The sequence below is a fragment of the Thunnus maccoyii genome, chromosome 19 (genome assembly GCF_910596095.1).
Source record: "Thunnus maccoyii chromosome 19, fThuMac1.1, whole genome shotgun sequence".
In the NCBI taxonomy this organism is placed as follows: domain Eukaryota; kingdom Metazoa; phylum Chordata; class Actinopteri; order Scombriformes; family Scombridae; genus Thunnus; species Thunnus maccoyii.
The window spans coordinates 13,524,288-13,544,185 of NC_056551.1; the positions used below are offsets into that span (position 1 = coordinate 13,524,288).

At 39.2% G+C, this 19,898-nt stretch overlaps 1 protein-coding gene and 1 long non-coding RNA gene across 4 annotated transcripts in view; one reads left to right on the plus strand and one right to left on the minus strand.

Annotated features, from left to right (window-relative positions):
- Window positions 1-3,700: 3,700 nt before the first annotated feature.
- The window catches only part of rai14 (retinoic acid induced 14), a 59,705-nt gene continuing 43,507 nt past the window's right edge, over window positions 3,701-19,898 (minus strand). For 2 of the 3 annotated variants that reach the window (XM_042394971.1, XM_042394970.1), the window contains exons 6-21: window positions 19,579-19,636; window positions 18,886-18,956; window positions 14,625-14,731; window positions 14,329-14,513; window positions 14,074-14,099; window positions 13,570-13,656; window positions 12,744-12,833; window positions 11,455-11,577; window positions 10,812-10,913; window positions 9,967-10,650; window positions 9,283-9,764; window positions 8,039-8,207; window positions 7,780-7,947; window positions 7,512-7,670; window positions 7,306-7,371; window positions 3,701-5,699 (exon numbers count right to left, since the gene is read on the minus strand). In XM_042394971.1, the coding sequence (XP_042250905.1) occupies window positions 5,613-5,699; window positions 7,306-7,371; window positions 7,512-7,670; window positions 7,780-7,947; window positions 8,039-8,207; window positions 9,283-9,764; window positions 9,967-10,650; window positions 10,812-10,913; window positions 11,455-11,577; window positions 12,744-12,833; window positions 13,570-13,656; window positions 14,074-14,099; window positions 14,329-14,513; window positions 14,625-14,731; window positions 18,886-18,956; window positions 19,579-19,636 (2,664 nt within the window). In that variant the 3' untranslated portion in view covers window positions 3,701-5,612. The remainder of the gene's footprint in view (window positions 5,700-7,305; window positions 7,372-7,511; window positions 7,671-7,779; window positions 7,948-8,038; window positions 8,208-9,282; window positions 9,765-9,966; window positions 10,651-10,811; window positions 10,914-11,454; window positions 11,578-12,743; window positions 12,834-13,569; window positions 13,657-14,073; window positions 14,100-14,328; window positions 14,514-14,624; window positions 14,732-18,885; window positions 18,957-19,578; window positions 19,637-19,898) is intronic. The other variant, XM_042394972.1, reaches the window with a different exon arrangement.
- Window positions 10,572-12,189, plus strand: LOC121885484. Its single transcript, XR_006092566.1, has 3 exons — window positions 10,572-10,657; window positions 10,746-10,845; window positions 11,472-12,189. It is a non-coding gene; the product is annotated as an uncharacterized LOC121885484 (long non-coding RNA).

A 19,898-nucleotide genomic window follows, 5' to 3' on the forward strand; every position in this document is an offset into this window, starting at 1 on the left:
AAACATTTTTGTATCTGGGATTTGTTCATGTTCAGACCACAAGAACATCAGTGAGGTCATCGGCCACGGATGATGGGTGGCTTGCTCGCATTTGGCGGTCCATTTCACCCCAAAGGTCTATGATGAGGTCGAGGTCTGTCCCTGTGCAGACCAGTCAAGATTTTCAGAGGACCAGATACACAGAGTATTATTAAATGCCTTAGGATGCAGATGTATTGGATTCTGAGTATATTACGCACTCAGGCATCCAAAATATCCGTCTGTTGATATTATTCATGGTGCAGCAAATGTGGAAGTGTGCAAATTCAGACACAATGTGAGATTAATCCACCTTTTCACCAGAGAAAAAGTTTCAAACCCTGCAAAATCAACAGACATTCAGCCCTGTGACACATGTGTCGATGTGTGTGTGCACGTCTTTTTATGCACAAATGACAATCTGTGTATTTCCTATGGTGGGTGGAAAATGTGAACCACAGTGGAGTGATGTTCTTTCAGTCTTTTTTGATACCACATTTTGTTGTTGGTACGACTGACCACAGTTTGATCAGTCGCAGGGCAGAGTTCAGCTGCAGCCCAGATATCTCGATTGTTGTCACCAGGCAGAGGAACCCCTGAGCTTTGAAGGTTTTTAGATTTACATTACGACAGCTGGTTACAAGTCAGCTCTGTCATACAAGCTTGTAAGACAGACACAACAATAAATGGTAATAATAAATATTTCTGTAATTGTGCCACAGTTATCAAAAAAGTGTCGCAGGCCAGATGTTTTTCATACCGACCCCAAATATGAAGGAAACACTTCATTAAAACAACAGCAAGAAACAGCGAGAATACATACACGCTGCTGGCAGATAACGCCGGCCCGCTCGCTTGAGAGCACGCACACAGCCTTATGACGCACATTGGTGAGAAGTCATACAACAATATTTACTAGAGACAATGACCCTGATTAGTTGGAAATACACGGTGTAAACAAATAGTTAGCAAAGACATGGACGTAAAACTTAAAGTGCTCTAAAAGTGGTGAGTTGGCAGCGGAAACTGCACAACTTTTATTGCCGCCATGTTTAATCACCAGTGAGCTACGGTTGTCAAGAAAACTAACCAGAAAAGTGACCTCTTCATCAGCAGCTTCCTCTCCTCCCTCCTCTTCCCCTCTTCAGCATGTTCCCCTCATGCTTCTGGCAGCTGATACACGTTTGTACGCTACTTCAGAAGAGTCTCTGAGTCGCAGATTAGTCATCCTTCCAGTGATTCAACATGCACACTTGTCCCTCTCTCCTGATCTGCTACTCTTGCTTCTCCACGCTTTTTCTCTTGGCCACAGACTCTTCTCATTTCCTCCCCGAAAGGGCTCCTTCAGCTGCAGTCTTCCTCTCCTGGGCTTTGACCTTCGGTTATGACTTCTTCGCATCATCTAAAACTCTGTCTCTACTCTTCATTTCTGAGCCCTTTTTTTTCTCTACGCAGAATTATCCGCTATAAGCTGTCTTTCTTTGTCATTTTGACCTCATCTGTCCTCTGGGGCTCCACAGGGTTCAATTCTCAGTCCCCTCATCATTTAATATTTTAGCATTTTAAATCCATTAACCCCCAGTATTGCTTCAAAGTAGGGCAGCAACTAACAATTATTTTCATCATAGATACATATGCACATTATTTTCTAGATAAAACCTTATTCGTTTTGTTTAAAAAAAAAAAAAAGTCATAAAATGGCAAAAAGGTAATCAATAGTTCAGAAAACTATATGTATTATATTTAAAATATATTTACTATTATATAACACAAAGAAAAGCAGCAAAGGTTAATATATTAGTAGATCCAGTCTTGGAGTTTTGGGAAATTTTGCTTTCAAAATGATATAAACAATAAATTAATTATCAAAAAGTTTGTTGCTAAATCTTCAGTTGATTGTCTAATTGATTCATTGGCAAATTGTCTCAGTTCTACTTCAAGAAAAGCCCTTGGAAAAAGCAGATAAAGAATGATTATGTGACGTGTGGAACAGTTGTACAGTATCTATCTTTAGATCTACTGAAAGAAATTGGATATCGAAGGAAAACACTGAAAGTTGAATGTGATTTTTGTCAGATGAACAAACACAAACACAGAAACGACAAAGAAAAGTTTCATATTTGAACATCCTCACCAGTTATCTAGAAACTGTACGTTTCAGTGTAGCCGAGCAGAATTCCTCCTGCCACTCAAAAGACTCCAGACGTTGAGATTTTACTGCAGCCTGGGATGCTTGACAAATGCGGGCCCTAGCTGGATTAGGATCACAGCACTAGATCTCTCTTCACTAACCCCCGAGGCCTGAGGGCAGAACGTGTGGGAAAGCAAGATTGACAGGAAGTTGTTGTGTAAAAGCAGAGGTGTGTGTGTGTGTGTTTATGCTTGTGTGTGTGCTTTCTTGCGTGCATATGTGTATGTGTGTGTTTGCCCAGCGGGCAGAACACAGGGCCAGAGCAGGAAACGAAGTGGTTGTGCCACCGGTTAGAGGAAACAGAACGGCAGATAAATTACCCAGAGTTGGGCTGGCAGGACTTCTGAGAGCCAAAGCTGAGTGGACATTGAGGGGGGACAGAGTGTTGACATGGAGGACGGTGTGTCTAACAGGAAAACAAACAATGCATGATTTCTTTTTTTTTTTTAGTTTTTACGCTCAGTATTTCAAACTCTGAAGCCTGAAGTGTGTATTTTTTACTCTAATTCTGGAAGCTAAATGAGAAGAGAAACAAATATCATGTGTTTGTATGTGTAGATGGGAACAAAAGTGTCTCAGACAGGTGTTGGGCCACCACAAGCCGCCAGAACAGCATCAATCCTCCTCGGCATAGATACAAGTGTCTGTAACTCTATTGGAGTCTTACAAAAGATATTCCTTCAGTTTGGTGTTTTGAGGATGCTGGTAGAGAGCGCTGTCTCTAACACACCACTTCAAAATCACCCATGTGTGCTCAGTTTGGTTGAGATTTGGTGACCGTGAAGGCCACAATGAGTGATTCAGATCATGTTTCTCAAGTCAATAGTTCAACTTTTTCCATTAAGTTGTCACCAGTTTGTACTTTTTGTGAGCAGAGAGGACTGTATGGGAGAGACATGATGTCCAAGTTTGACAAAGGTTGCCATCTAGTGGTCATTTATTGCCTATTCAGGCTTAACCTATTATAGCATTTCACATAATACTTGACCCAAGTATGTTTTAAGTAAATGTAATATTGACTCTTGAATAACAAATGAACAGCTCCTGTCTTTATTAGCAAATGTTTAATGAAATGGGACATTTAACTGATCTATTACCATTTCCATCTGACATATGACTTGTATTTTCTATTTCCTTTATCTAGAAGCCAAAAATCTTTCGTTGCACCATTGAAAATTGGTATTTTTCCTCTTGCTATTGAGGTTGGCAGATTAAATCATATTCAATGTGAGCTGTGTAATTTTGGAGGAGTGGAAAATGAGTCCCATTTTTTTGTACTTTGATGATTTGTCAGTTCTTGATGAAATGGTTTGGCAAAACCCTGAAGTATTCTGGTGTGCAGATGATCAGAAATGGGAATGGTTGTTCACTTTTGATCTGTTTAATTTGGTCATAAGCTTGAAGTAACATTATCATTTAGCAATAATCAGGTCATTTGTACACATTCTGATTTACAATAAATGGGAAACACAAATCACAGATACCAGAGAATACAGTATTTTAAAAATTTATTAATGTGGGCAAAAAAGCAATTGGCAAACAAGCAATTTTACATATCACTACAAAACTGTTGGTAAAGAAACAAACAACAGAAAAGTAGTTTCTTTCTCGTCCCTTTCTTGGTACAAAACATTTCAGTCAAGGCCTAGAGAGAAGTTTATGATATCCTGCAACCTATAAAATGAAGACATGCAAAGGCTCTACTCAGGGTCCAACAAATCTCAGTCAGGTGTAAATCATGTTCAGTAAAAAAAGTTCCTGAGTGAGAAACAAGGGTGTGGGGTTCAGCCAGTCATATTAATCTCCATATAAACTGTGTTAGTGTTATGTTTATTCTGAATAATCAGAAAAAGGTTTCATCTAAGGGCATGTGGCTCTAAGCACAGTACTAAGGCAAAGGGGTGTGATGTTAAAACAGTTCACAAGTCTGAAAGACATGCATTTGAAATTAATTCTCAAACACTGTACAGTGTATAACCGTACCTGCAAAGGAAGATTGAAAGGAGCTGAGAGTATCACAAACATAAAAGACAGAAAACCCACTCCTGATAATTGGCAAATATATTAAGATGGTACAAAGAAGTTAGCAACTAAGAAGTGCTGATATTGACTGTAATTCCCAGTTATAAGTACTACAGAGCATGAAAAACAGTCTGATTAACAAATGCAGGCACATGACAGAAAACACAAGTTTTATGCAAAATTCATAACATTTTACCAACAGGTTTTGTTTGCTTTTCAAGTAAGAAATTGCTGAACAAAAGACCAAAGTATACGAGTAGACAAGAGGAGAGGAAATGTAAGAACCAAAAAGCTTACCTCCTAACTATCCTCTGACTCAAAAAGACTAAAACATTAAGCCCATACTGCTGGGCACTTGTTACAAATGAAATATTTTGTCTTTTTGTTACAGTAAATCAATGCTATTCAACCCCTTATAGACAAAAGTAAATATGGATAATAACAGGAAAATAAACTAAACAATTTAAGGTGTCACTAGAACAAATAGTGTGTTGTTATACACGAGGAAAAAGCATCTCATTCAATAAAAAAAACTCACACACAGACACAAAACAAGGCCATCAAAAATACAGCTATCAAACCTCTTCATTAAAGTACAGTAACTTAGAAAACATGACATTGTACTATAATACAATTCAGTAAAATTGTGGATTTTTTTGTACTAATAGAAAAATAGCAATACAAACAGTATCATGCTTTTTCTTCATAGAAGTGCGGCCAAAAAACTTTTCTATGTGATTTTTTGGGCTGACGTTGAACAAAGTCACATGCATCACTATGAGGGCACAAATAATTTAGATTGTATCAGGAAAATGTGGACAAGCGTTAAACATTTAGACACCAAGTAAAATAAAACTAACACTGTTGTATCATGAAAATAGATACTATTAACAGCAGCGCCCACTGAGGCTTTCATGTCTCTAAACACACGTTGTAACAGAAACAAACCACGTCAAACTCACTGTTTTCATTGGACTGATTAGTGCGTACACACATCAAGTTTGCATTATCACACATGTGCAACAGCATGTGATTTAAGGTTACTGCACATTTACAGTGTAGTGTTAACGTGCACATACTGAGATTATACGTTTGGCAGAAGATGACCATTCAACTGACTGGCTGATGGACAGTATCTGTGTGCTGGGCTGAGGTTTCCCAAAAACATCGATGACCTTTTTAGATCTTAATGGGTCAAAATGACTTTAACAAAGGCAAAGAACATGAATGTAAACCTCATTTACAAAGACTCAAGGTTTATCCAGAGGCACCAAGTGTCGGCCCTGCTTGTAATCGGCACAAGAATGTGTGAATTCAGACGAGAGGAAGTGATGTGATGCCAGCAGTTCATTTCATTTTGGGAAACCAGGCCCGGCGAGTCTCAGCAGGCCTCCTTGGCTTGACTTGGCATCTTACACATCATCAAGATCTGCTTCAAGGCTTTCTGAACATCCTCGTCCATCTGACCCTGAAGCACACAGCACAGGTTCAGTAAATTTAAATAAAAATATTAAACACATATATCCTACTACTGTACACAGAACTTACATTACCCTGTGATTTAAAGGGTCAGATCACTCAAATATCTTTGCCATATCTTCCCACACTTATACTTTTGGGTTGATTTGACCAGGTTTGGAGATGTCCATCTTATGTAAGGGGGCTTGCAAACCTGAGGTGCATCACTTCCATTAGGGTTTCTTTTTATTAAGTTTTATATTGCTACATTTGCAAATGGTCATATTTCTGTGCTCAAGCAATCTAAAAACCCATCGGCTATCTGTCTGGTGACGATTTGGCCTCTGGCAGCAACATTTCGGGGCTTCCAGTGTAGCCCGCGGATATCTGGATATGGGATATCCAGGCCAAGACTTCCTCTTCTGTGCGCCGGTCTTTATTTACAGTCCGATTTGCAACTTGAGATGGTCCAGATGACATTTCGGCTAATCTCTATAAACAGTTATATTCATATGAATGTAGATAATTTTTTTTAAAAAGCTAAATCGTTGTCAGACGATAGTCGATGGGTTCCAAGATTGCATTTCGGCCAATGCGTTGCGCCTCTTTTGCTCTACACACATACTGTTCACCTGTATGCAACGAAAGACTGCTCAAACGGGATTGGTCAATACTACTCGGACTACAAACAGAAACCAGAACGCTTCCGGTACCAAAATCTTGTCCCATTGCCTTCAGATTCTGCATTCATATGCAGATATCTGTTTATAGAAATTAGTGCTCAAGACAGTTATCGTAATGTTTTTGTCATAAATTTTTTTTAAAAAGAAGCTAAATATTCATTATGTTGTTGTGTCCTTCCAACTCAGTATAAAAATGCAATGGTGATGTTACTACATTAACACAAAATCACCATCTACTACAAGCACATTTTAACAGTATATTAGACTGTTTAATGTTAGCATAAAGTTAGATCTACTCTATTTTTTTACGCACCTTGCTAATGCTAATGTTAGCTACAAACACTTCTCATTTTGAGCGAAAAGGACTTAGACTATTTATTTTATGGTTAATTTATTTGCTTATATTCTTTTGTGGCAGAAAAGTAAGCGACACACCTCACGTATGGGGACCCTACACTCTTCCAATTGGCTCACAGACCTGGAGCCCCTAGACTTGAAGTCTGCATTGGACCCTTCTCACTTCTGCCACCACCCCCAATACAATAGAGACCAGAATTGTTTTTTGTTTCTAAATTACACTTTTACACAAAATTGGACAGTGACATATGTTTACAGACACGACAGTGTCCTCATAACTCAACAATTAACAGACCACATTGTAAACAGGTTTCATTTGAACTACTTTCTACCAAAGAAATGATCCCATATGCTGTAGAATTTTTTAAATGTCATTTTTCAGTCCTGTGAACACCTCAAATGCGACTCCTTTCACCTCTGTTGCAGTGGGGTGGAGGTAGAAATTTGAGATGGACATTTCCAAACGTAAGCAAATAAAACCAAAACTATCTATCTACTGCTAAAATATGTTTTTTCATAATTTGGGTGAACCATTCCTGTAAAATTTAAGGTGAAAAAAATAGTGGATGCATGTACCTGGACAGCATAGAGGAGGTGCATCCTGTAGACTGACACAATCTCATGGTGCTGCTTCTTTGACTCCTAGAAAAAAGCATCAGGTAAATGCAAACTTTATAAACCACAGTATGTCAAAAGAAGTGTCTGTGCATCAAAAATGTATTTTTAAGAATTCGACTGACACTTGTGTTTCAGTCAGTATTAAATATTTAAATAAATCTTACAGCTAGTTGGTACTGCAGCTGTTTGATTTGTTGCTGCAGCGTCTCCAGCTGCTGGTTTTGCTGCTGCCTCTTGGAGGGGGAGCCGGCGGTGTAGGAGAGCTGTGATAGGCTGTTTAAGGCGTCCTTCAGCTTCCCGACCTCCCGTGACAAATCATCTATCTGAGAAGGAAAAACATAAAACATCTGGTGAATGAAACAATGAACTTAAAAGAGAGTTTTTCCAAGTTTAATAGTGGAAACAACAGTCTGAGAGACAAAAGTGACCAACCCTCTTGTTCTTTTCTCTCTCCGAGGCAACGTGATTCTCCACCAGCTGTTTGAGCTGACAGACGGCATCCTGGGACTCAGCCAGCCTGGAGGTCAGCGTCTGGTTCTCCTTCTCCCTTGACATCACCAGTTCCTGCAGGGCTTCCCGCTCTGCCCGATTTTCGCGAGCCTGATGGTTGAATAAGATCGTGGTTATGTAAGTATTGAGAATTAATAGTCAAGATTGGAAAGTTGTTTTTCCTCCTCCTCTTTCTTCTCACCTTCTGCCAAGCATCAGCAGCCTCCAGAGCCATCTCGTCTTGCTTCCTGAGGGCCCCCTGGAGGAGCTGTGTCAGGTGGTTCACCTCGCCCTCCAGTTGCTCTCGCATGGTCTTATGCTCCAGAAGGGGGACCGAATCATCTGGGGTGACGTCTTTCTCCGCTGTCAGCCTTTTGGTGAAGAACCACATGGTGACACATTAACAACTAGTACATTCTGCCAGATAAGAGATCTATTAAAACTGGCAAAGTAGTTTGACTCTTGACCTGTAAGTTCTGATACATGGTCAACTTGATCATCCCATCACTACAGTAGCAGAAACACAAACACACACACCAGATTGTAACAAGGTGATTATACATCTCACTAACATGTATTTTTTTAAAATAACCAAAAACCTTCTTGCATAGAATCTAGTTTTTCAGAGGCACAATCACACAGTAGACCTACACATTCTCATGTCCTTAAAAAGAGAGGATCTGACTAAAGCCCTGAATATAGTCCCAAGCAGACGCATACACGGACAGCTGCGGACACGTAGTAGTTCTGTTTATACTACTTTCAAGAGTCCACTTGGAGGACGCGTTCCACACATGCACAGTAGGTCACAACAAATTGGAGGTACGAAGATGTCTGCAGAGGGCCTATGTGTACACCCACTGATGATGAAATTTACATCATGTGGACCCTAGTGGAGCCTTGTGTACTCAGAGAGAATAACATCAGCTTAAGACTGAAAAATGAAAATGATTTTTTGTCACACACGACCTTTCCCACATACTGGTGGCAGAAGAAGGTGGAAGAAGATTCAGCTCCTTTAATCAAGTAAAGTAGAAAGTTAGCGATGAAAAAATACCCCATTAATAGTAAAAATACTGCGTTCAAAGCTTATTTAAAGCTAAAAGTGCTCATTATCCAGACAGAGGCTTGAAAATTTGTGAACCCCTTTCCTTAACCTATAGCAATGTCATATTTTACAAAATTAATTTATATTTTGTAAGTAAAATCTTAATCTGTAAGAGTAAAAAGAACAATATTTGGCTCAGTAATGTAGGAGAATCAAGTACAGTAACAGAAAATGAATTAGTTACATCCATTCACTGGATTTCTCATTGCTCCTAAACCATTTTATAAGCCCCACCTCCACCCCAGCATCCACCTGTAAAAGCAGAAAAAGAGGCTTTTTCATCAACCACATATGACATCATATTTGGCAGGTTTCTGTTGTCGGGTTTCCTTCTTCACCTTTTTTGCAGAGCATCCACTTGCAAGGTCTTCTGTTGTAGCTGCTCTTTCAGAGCTTCTGACTGGCTTTCCAACTCTTTGATGGCATTTCCTAAAGACGACATCACCTGTGTGTGGTCTGCGAGGGCCACAGAGCTCTGTGCCTGAGCTTCAGCCTCCTGCCTCAGCTGTGAAATCTCCTCCTGAGCGGCTGAGTACTTCTTCTCCGTGTCAGCTAGCAACGTCTGCAGCTCTTCCACCTGGCCTTTTAGCAACTGGGCTTGTTGTTGTTCTGAGGAGGGAGATGATGCTGCGCTGCTCTCAGCTCGGGCTTCCGCTAGCTGTTTCTGTGCGGCACTTAGCTGACTCTTGGTTTCACTATAGGAGTGTGAGAGTTCTCGCAAGCGACGGTGCAGCCCCGCAATTTCCTCATTGAGCCCAGCCTTCATTTCTTCAAAGTCTTTGGCTGCAGCTTCCACAGGCACAGTGCCCCTCAGAGCCTCCTAAACAGAAAGGAAATATGAATGAATGACAGTGAAAAAGTAGGAAATATGTCATTGGATGAAAGACAAAGCGAACTAAATGCATTGAAAAATTGACAAGATATTTGATGAATATGGAGAAAATGTTGAATATATCTTATCTGTGCTTTTCAACACATTCAGTTATATGGAAACTCAGAGAGAAGAAGAAGCCAATGTTTACCTGCAGCATCCTAATCTCCTCCTGTGCCTCCTTGTACAGCTCCTCAATCTGCGCCGTCTTCTGTTCTTTCTCCTTTACGCTCTGTCTTTCCTCCTCCGCCCTCCTCAGCGCCTCCTCCAGCTGTCTGATTCGTTGAGTCGCTTTCTCCTGCTCACATCCCGATTGGACGAGCTGGGCCTTCAGCTGTTTTACTTCATGTTCCATCAGGTCACCGCCTCCCCTTCCCATCTGCACTCTCAGGTCCTCCACCTCCTCCACAGCTTGGTGGTATCTCTCCTGGGTGTCTGTCAGCTTTGCCTGAAGCTCTGCTAGACTCTCCATCAGCTCTTCCTCTCTTCCTTTCTCCCTCACGCTCTCATCCTCCTCTCTTTCTCTGCCTCTCTCAGGTTTCAGCTGAGCCTGAAGCGAGCGGTTTTCTTTTCTGGTTTCTAGCAGTTTCATCTGAACGCTCTCGAGGGCTTGTCTCAACAATCTGATCTCCTCCTTGCTTCCTCCTTCACTCTCTTCCTCCTCAACTGTGTCTTCCTGTCTGATAGAAACACCTCCTGAACCGGTAGTGGAGGAGGGAGGTGGTGGCGATGAATCAAACTCGTCCTGGGTGGAGTGGAAGGAGGAGTTGGAGGTCATGCTGTTCGGACGACTGGTATCCTTTAGGTCCTCGCTTCCTTGGAGGGACGGCTGTTTCTGTGAGGTGAAAATTACAATCCTCAGTAACAAAGTACTGCTGATGCCACTTTTATCAGTGAAATTTTGAAGATTCAAGTCTTTTTTTGCTGTAGGTGGAGTTTTTGTCTCTTGTTTATGGTTTAACTGGAGCAACAATGAATGAATGAAGAATTACTTACCTTGAGTTTGCCCACAAGTTGCTGGTTTTCCAAAGTAAGTGCAGTGATCTTGGCTTGCAGAGCAGAGACAAGAGCCGCAGATGCAGTTAAACTGTGCTCGACCTGTCAACACATACATACACATACATTCACATGCAGAGGCACACAGAGAGACATGAAAGCAACGTTAGGGACCACTAGCTACCTACTGAAAAACAAAACGAGCTGTGACATGTCTTAAGCTGAGGTTAGACCTCCTTCAAGAATGCTGAAGGTGAAAAAGTTCAGCGGCACACAGATGTCTGGTGTCAGAATATTGCACACAGCTTAGAAAAGATTTTAATGACCAGAAAGATTTTTAGTAAACACAGAAAAAAGGTTAAAGTGAATAAAAATAGCCATCATGTAAAAAAGTTCAGTAATATCTAACTCAAAAGTTTTTAAAATACATTTCAGTCAATTAGGAAACACTTAGTTACTTGGGTAGATGATTCATTTACAAAATGTTCATACAGCAATATATTTATACATCAGTATAGTCAATGCATGTGCTCTACTTTTCAAACTAGTCTGACGTCATTTTCTTAGACCAAGTCATCTGATCTTGTCATATCTGTTTTAAAATGTAAATACTTCACTATAGCTTTGCTCAGCTGTTAATCACCTTTGTATCCATTTCAGGACCCGTCACCGTCTGCTCCACTGTCTGCTTCAAGTCTTCAATTGTCTCCAGCAACATGTTTCTTTCCTCGTGTAGCTTCTCGACCTCCTCTCTAACTTCATCCTCCTTCGAAATAAGAAAGGGGGAGGAGAGAGAGGAGTGGGGGATGGTGGGAAAGTGGAGCAAAAGATGGATAAGACAAGGAAGATAAAGAAAAACGGGAAAGGCAAGAATTTTGCTGACTGGTAAAGACGTGCTACTGTATGATAAGGATGATTATATACAAAACTGTTATCCAGCAGTGTCATTCATGTAAACATTTTTTTTACATGTTTTCAGTCAACATCTCACAATGAGGACACATTTTTACAATCCTAGATGGACAAATTCCAGGTAATGGCTAATGCAGTTTTCACCCATGCTTATGATGCTGCCTGGCAAGTCAACTCGTTTAACTATGAATAAAATACCCATCATGTTGTGTTGACTTGAACATGTGAGTGTGGGACGGCTGCTGGACTGATAATATTTCAGATGTTAGTTGTCCGTTTGGTCAGTTTATTATACATAGTACTCTTTTTGCACAGATGACAGAGTCTATGTAGATTTTTTTTTATTTTGTAGATCTGTAAAACTTGAAAGCTGAAAGAAAAGCTGAAGGTGTTTTCTGACTTTGCACTTTTGGAAACCTAGTTTGTGTAAGTGTACTTTTTAGTCTCCTGTAATGCTTGAAGGCTGTTTACATTGGCAAGATCTATTTATTAAAATTAATTTTCTGCCTGCAGCCCACACAGTTCTTGGTTATTTTTCACATTCTGAATCTGCTGAGGGGAAATCTTAAAGGAATTTTAAGTTTAAGGGAATTTTGAGGTTCATAAATATTTAATTGATTCATATTGCGATATATATTTATCGATTGATATGAAAAAAGTTATTGTGATAAAAAAAAATCCACATTGCCCAGCCCTATGTGAACTACTTATAAATGTATGATACTTAATATTTTATTTTTACCTTATTCAGGTAAATAAATACCAGCATGTACGGTTTTAAGACTAAGACATGGTTGAAGTTTGGTTCTTATTGAAAATTTGGTGCATGCACATGTAAATAATTTTATATTTATTTAACTTGTGGATTTTCCTGCGATAGTTTTGTACATCTGTGTGTCTCAGGAGTAATAACTAAGACTCTTTGAAGGCTCATTGTTGCAGAAACATCAGCATATGAACTAAAAGTACTCCTGCTTTTTCTTCCAATATATATCATGTTGTCTGTTGCTTTTATATTACCTTGTAGTTGAATCTCTTGGGAGTGTCATTTTTGTTGGACACAGGGGTCCCAGTGGAGGTAACGATTGAAGGAGAGGAGGGTCCGGAGCTCTGAGGAAGGACAAAGTTGAAGTTGTATTAGTTTTTCTCATAAACCCTTGCCGTGATCTGGTTGGGGGAAAAAAATCACAGGGCCCCATTTCCCAAACACATCCTACGGCTAAAATGATCTTAGTTCCATTTTAAGACAATGAGTCAAAGATCATCTTAGCCTTAAGATGCTTGATGAAACAGGGCCCACAGTTATTCAGCTGCTTTAATAGTAAAATAGTTTGTTAGCCATGGTGAGAACAATGAGTTCATTATGTTTATATTCAGTTTGTACAGAAACACGGTTTAAAGAGGAAGAGCAAAAAAAAAACCCTATGTTTCAAAATGTGTCCTGTCAAGATATTACTGCTCTAGATTATTGTATAAAGTACATTTTTAAAATCATAAACTGGAAAATAAAATACAGATTAGTACATGTATTAAATGAACATACTACATGAATGAAACCCTTTTAGTCAGAGATGTACTGTGACAGTACCAGTCAAACATTTGGACTCACCAACTCATTCAAAGGTTTTTCTTTATTTTTACTATTTTCTACATTGTAGAACAATACTGAAGACAATACAACTATGAAATGAAACATATGGAATTATGTAGTAATCAAAAAACTGTTTGTTTAATACATAATGTGTAACAGACAAATACTCAGACTGTCAGACTAATTTTATGAATATAACAGACATGCATTAATACAAAGAGTGGCAGACAGATACACAGAGAGACATGCATTTACCTGCAGTGGGCTAATAGGAGGTGGAGGTGCTTTTCGTTTTTTGGGAGTTGTGATCCGTTCATCACTTAGTTTAGCTACTTGATCATGCTGAGGGGAGGGTCAGCAAAAGAAACAGAGAAGAAAAGAAAGAAAAACGAAAAGTGGGATTCAGTGCTGGTTAGTAAAAGGAGAGTCAATCAATGAGTGCTTGGACTTGAGTTTTGTTTTCCAAAACAGAAAGCAACTAAAAGATTTTTTTTCCAAGCTGAGAAATATACTGATACATTACAGAAGCTGATACTGAACTACTCTACATGAGGTGCAGCTACACAAGAGAACTTAGACAAATGTCTTTTGTTCATAATTTTAGCTGCTATTCACTATGAATCACAGTACTGAAAACACATTTAGACTCTTTCTCTGTTATTAATAATTGATTCTGTCATGATTTCAGCTGTTTTAGTAACTTTGATCAACAGTCTGAGACAGACAGAAAAGTAGAAGAGGAAATGACTCATTTCTTACCAAAGGACTTCTAGGAGACTTGGCATCTGTAAAATGAGACCAAAAAAAAACATCTTTTTAAAAACAAACGCTAACACAAATTACAGGAAAACGCCAACAGATGGCAGTATTGACTGTGTTGAAACTAGAGCAGCATGAATCCCTTTCACACAAAAGTGGCATTTCTGTGTGTGTTAAAAAGTTGACAACTGTACACACCAACTCTCACCTCTCACCACTTGCCATATTGTGTGTGTCTTGTCGCATAACTCTCACCTGGGACCTGCTGTCTATTCAGAGCAGCAATGAGAGCAGTTTTGACCTCAGAGTTGCCGGACAGTTTGGCGTAATGTAGGACATCGTGGCCTTGTGAATCTACAGCTGACAGATCTGCTCCACGCTGAGCCAAGACTTCAACCACAGAAGCGGCGTTGGACTCAGTGGCGAGCATCAAGGCTGTCCTGCAACACACGAGCAACCAAATACAATAGTATGAATGCTGATCATCAATCCAACATTTATCCATCATCCATGAACATTATTTCTGTCACAAAAATCTATGTTTTCTGTACCTGGCACTGTTGTCAGAAGTGTTGATTTCAGCACCGCAGTCCAGCAAAGTGCTGCACCCTTCAGCATGACCGTGTTTGGCTGACAACAGCAAGGGGGTGAGTCCGTCCTTTGGTACAAACAAAGACAGTTATTAACATTACATACATATATACATAGTACATAACTTATCTCTTGTGACATCAGGACGTGGGTCTAGACACGGAGTATGGTCAGTCTCTGTGTGGTGAGAGAAATCTCAGATCCACGTGAAAAAGAGATGGAACGTCTCCGAAATGAATTTCTGAGCAGACAAATGGGAAAGCCAAAGTTGTTCCGCTTTCAAAAGCGGCATGTGTTTCAGGATGAGAAGGGAAAATCCCTAAAATGATATATTCCAGTTCTAAATGAATGGGCTCTCTGGAGTTTACTGCCCTGCGTTGGTCAACTGCAACACAGTGTATACATATTTTTCACCAGGATTGGCAGATCCTAACCCCCAAGCATGACCCTTAACTTAACCTTAACCATCTATGACCTAAATCCAACCTAAACATTTGATTGGTCGAGATTGTTGAGGGCGGTGTAGAGTCTGGGAGGAGCTGGAGTTCAGGACAAAAACGTCATATTCACCAAGACAATATTAGGAAATATGTTTCTAAGTAACTTGTGATTAAGCATGAAACAGAAACAATAGATACAGAAATCAGTATTAAACTAAACATTTCCACACAGTGGGTCATGTGTATTGTTAAAAGTGAAACAAGAGGAAATCAGAAGTCACATCCAAATGGAAAAAGCAAAAGAATGTCAAGAAACAGTAAAGTGTGTCAGCACAGCTTTGTGTTTTATATTACAAGGCTGCTGCTTCCACACACCGCAGAGTACAAAACTATGTTTGTGGGTTCCTCTGAGCTCTGCTAAAGACTTTAACAGCCCTGCGTCTGCTCTGCTCCGTCTGTTTCTACTGAACACTTTCTTCTCTGGAATCTAAAAAGCAGAAATCATTTTGTTCTTCTCAGAGTAATAGATTCAGTGTGTGTGTGTGTGTGTGTGTAGATGTACACAGGTGTGCATTAATACTTGGCTGTTTACACATGTTCCTTGAAGTTTACTATCCTGTCGATAGTCTAAAGCTAGATTTCCCAAATTTGGGCAACAGGGTAAAGTCTGGGCAGAGCTAAAGTGAAGTGGGGCAAGCAAGCAGCAACTCTCAATCGAGACAAACACACTTACAAACATGCTCCTGTTTAAAGCTTAATACACTCTTTATGGAGCAATAATGATCAAAACTGCATCCTGAACACACTGAGCTGAAACTGTCTTCAAACCCTAACATTTAAGAGAAACTTTGTATTTATAATTTGTATTTTAAGGTTGTCTTTTGGATCCAGCATCTATTAGATACACTGAATCTTAAAACTAAATTCTGTATGTCTTTGTTGTCAAACTACCACATATACTGAAAGTGAATATATAACCTACTGTTGTTTTTACATGTTGAAGTTGGATGACAATGAAACTGTTTTTATTAACTATTTTCAGTATTGATTAATCTGTTGATTATTTTCTCGCTTAATTGATTAGTTGTTTGATCTATAAAGTGTTAGAAAATGGTGAAAAAAATCAATAAACACATCTTAGGTTGCATCTTGGGTTTTGGGAAATAGTGTTTTGTCCTGACCAATAGTCCAAAAGCCAAAGATAGTCAGCTTTCTGACATAGAAAGATTAAAAAAAACAAACAAAACAGACAATATTCACATTTAAGAAGCTGATTATCAAAATAGATGCCTATTTTTTAAAATTTTCTGTCAATCGACTGATCAATTAATCGACTAATCTTTGAAGCTCTATGTCAAGAAGAGTGATCTGACAAACATTTCTTGGTGACTGTCAGCTGTGGTGGTTGCTACTTGATGTTAGACACACATGCAGGTCCGTGCACGTGGATAACAGGACATGTGACAGACCACTTTAGAAAGGGCTTTTTTTCATCCCACCTCTTACAGGAGAAATGATTTAACATTGTGCTCAAACAAGTGTAGTGGTTCTTCATCACAGTACAGTATGTGATGGTGATGGAGGAGGAGGGTGAGGGATACTTAAACCCAACGTTTTTATCAAGCAACCCCCTAAAAATAGGCAATGTCTACTTGTGAACTTGTCATCTCATGTTGGATATGTCCGTGAACTGTTGAAACAAAGAGTGATCAGATTGTTTAATTTAGAGGCCTGAAGAGGTAAAAAGACTGGAAAAAGCATAGTATGTAAAATATTCAATTTTTTGTAGATTTTTTTTCTTGTCCTTTTTATTCTCTCTTGCAACCCCATCCATTTAGGTTGGGAAGCTAGAATTATTAGTACTACTACAAAACTAATTCACACACTCACCAAGCTACTTCCTGCTATGTTAACGTCCACTGACAACCCTCAACCTGACTCATGCTTGTTAAACTATTACCATATTGCTTAATTAGACTACATCTATTCCTCAAAGCACAGCACATTGTTTACTTACAGCAAACTACATTTAATATAAATAAACCAATGAAACAAACAATTAAAGAGCCAAACTTTTATTGAGATGTTCATTAAGTGCTATATGATGTGAACTTCTGAGCTCAGAGGACTTTTTCACTGTATCCTACAGGTTCACATAATATCTTCGTTTCAGCCATTTAGATTGTATTTTTTAGGCTTTTTTCATTCTGTTGAAATATACTGAAATACTGTGACTATAGTATGCATGACTCCCTGTTCTAGGTTGAAGAAAGTAGGATCATCTTTATTCCAGATTTTGCCTTTTGATGTATTCAAAGACTTTTCGACCCACTCAAACCAAACGCATGGACGCCAAAGAATTACCATGCCCCGTCTGTGAGTTGTGTCAAGACTGAGCTTGTTGAGAAATGTTTATTTCCAACTGAAAACAAAGGAAGCTTTTATACTCTATATAACCCCCGTCTCTGAGAAGAACTTAAGTTTACATTTACTTGATTTTCTATAAACATTCTTTGTCCGACATATGTAAGCTGGCAGGTGTTCCTCTCTTTCCTTCAGTATCTTGCTGTGTGTTTACTTAAGTCAAATATAGATCAGGTACAGATATATGTCATAGCCATGATATATGCCTGAAGCTAACAAGCTGGCATGTTCTGCTCAGCATAGAAAACACGGCAAAAACAGCAATATGTTCCAGATGATTTTGTGGTTCGCTGTCTATGTGTTCGCTAACAGCAGACAGAGCTGCTAACGTCTCACACATACACATTTGCAGATGATTGTAGCTGGAAACATGAATGCTGTTCAATGGAAGTGACATCACACACACCGTCTTCAAGTCAACAGACTACAGTACTACACTGTTGTCTTTCATCTGTGACGAGATGACAGACTCCGGTATGGGATGAGTTTGTCGTCTCACGTGTCAAACTTGAGATGTATAAGTGAGTGTGAAATGTGAAACCCTATACTTTAGCTTTACAATCCTTACAGCTAGTGGTGCAAAGTGGTAGCACGCACCAGTTTCAAAAGCCACAACATACAACTTGTCCCAAGCTTAAATAAGTATGAGGCTGCAGTAAATTTTAATTAGAAATAACAAAATGTCTTTACATGTAGGGTTGAGAGACCACGGTGTGATAATAAAAAGGGAAATAAACAGGCACCACATTCTCTTCTCTATTACACACACACGAAATATCATGCTAACACACCCCAGTTGGGTAAAAAAACCACAGGCATGGAGCATCACTGCAATGGAGACCACATGTCTGCGGCTTCAGAGCGGAGTTCCCACAGTACGCTGACCCACACACACATACATACACACACACACACTGAACAATATTAATCAATCTTAAAACAGAGTAGGACAAATGAGAGGAAATGTCAGTTAATGGGATCCTTCATATAGTTGCTCTACAGCTGTGAGAGACATCTGCATCAGCAGTTAATTAGTTTTCTGCTGTCTTCACAAAATTAAATATCACATAAAGGGATGCAGACAAATCTAAAATTAGGTAAATAATATTTGACAGCATACGGGTTGTAAACATTGGGTCAATAGACAGGTAAATCCTAAAGAAAATCCAAAGCGTATGAGTAGTGATTAATGTTCCCTGAACAAATTCCTCGCATTGGAACAGTGATATGATTGAGACTAAATTGAATGAATGAAAGTGCATTTTTGTGGTGTATATTCTGTTTCAGAAACCCTTCTATCCTGCCAGGAAAAATACGTCTGGGGAAGAAACAGTGGAAGTTATGAGAAAGTACATACTGCATCTTTCAGGTTGACGGGACTTTTGAGTTCACATAGCAGTTGGATGGTCTGGATCTTCCCACTGGCAGCTGAGGAGAAAATAAAACAAAAGTCAGAATGAATAAAAACAAAGCAGTCAGGTGTCCAGAGATTGAAGCACAATTATTTGAAATGAGGCTTTGTGTTGGACTTTCTTCTCCTTTTCATTAACAAAACTGTAACACAGGCAGGCAAACAAGACATTGGAAAACCATCGTCACCACTTGTGCAAGATTTAAAATACTTTCCTTTTTTTTTTTTACCTAAACAGCCCTGTCAAATAATATCAGCGTAGTAGAACAAACTGAAACGCTAAGAAGAGATCTGTCTTGCCTAATGTAGGCAGATACTGTCTCTAAAAATAAAACTTTTCAACAAAGTAGCAGCGATCTTCTCGACACTGAGAGGAAGTTAGATGTACAGCACTGTGTACTGTAGTATTTGATTTAAATGAAAACCTGCAAGAGAACTATGGGAACTTTTAGTTGAAATGAACTGCACTGAAATCACATTTAATCACTTAATTCCAAATATGGTAGATGATTTCATCCAAATAATATTACAGCTTAAACTCGATCTCACAACATATTTTCCCATGTCTCGTCTAAGCAGGCTAATCTTCAATAAAAGCACTTTTGTAAAATTAGCTCTCAGGATACTGAAAACACTCACCAGCGTGATGCAGAGCAGTCTTTCCTGAGCTGTCTACAGCATCGACAGGACATTTACCCTGGAGGGGAAACAGAAAAATATCAGATGTGCAAATCAATGTTACACATAAATTATAAATGATTATGAAAGTGAAGCTTCTAAATACTCCTGCACTTTCGTTTCAGCATTCTGTGACATGCAGTACTTTTCAATGATTGTTTTGTGATGATCTGCAGACACTGCATTTAGTCCCCACTCTGCATCAACCTGCAGTTTCCCTGCATGACTTTTAAAACTTCCCAGAGAAGGTGTCTAACGGTGTCCCAAAATGGCAAATAATT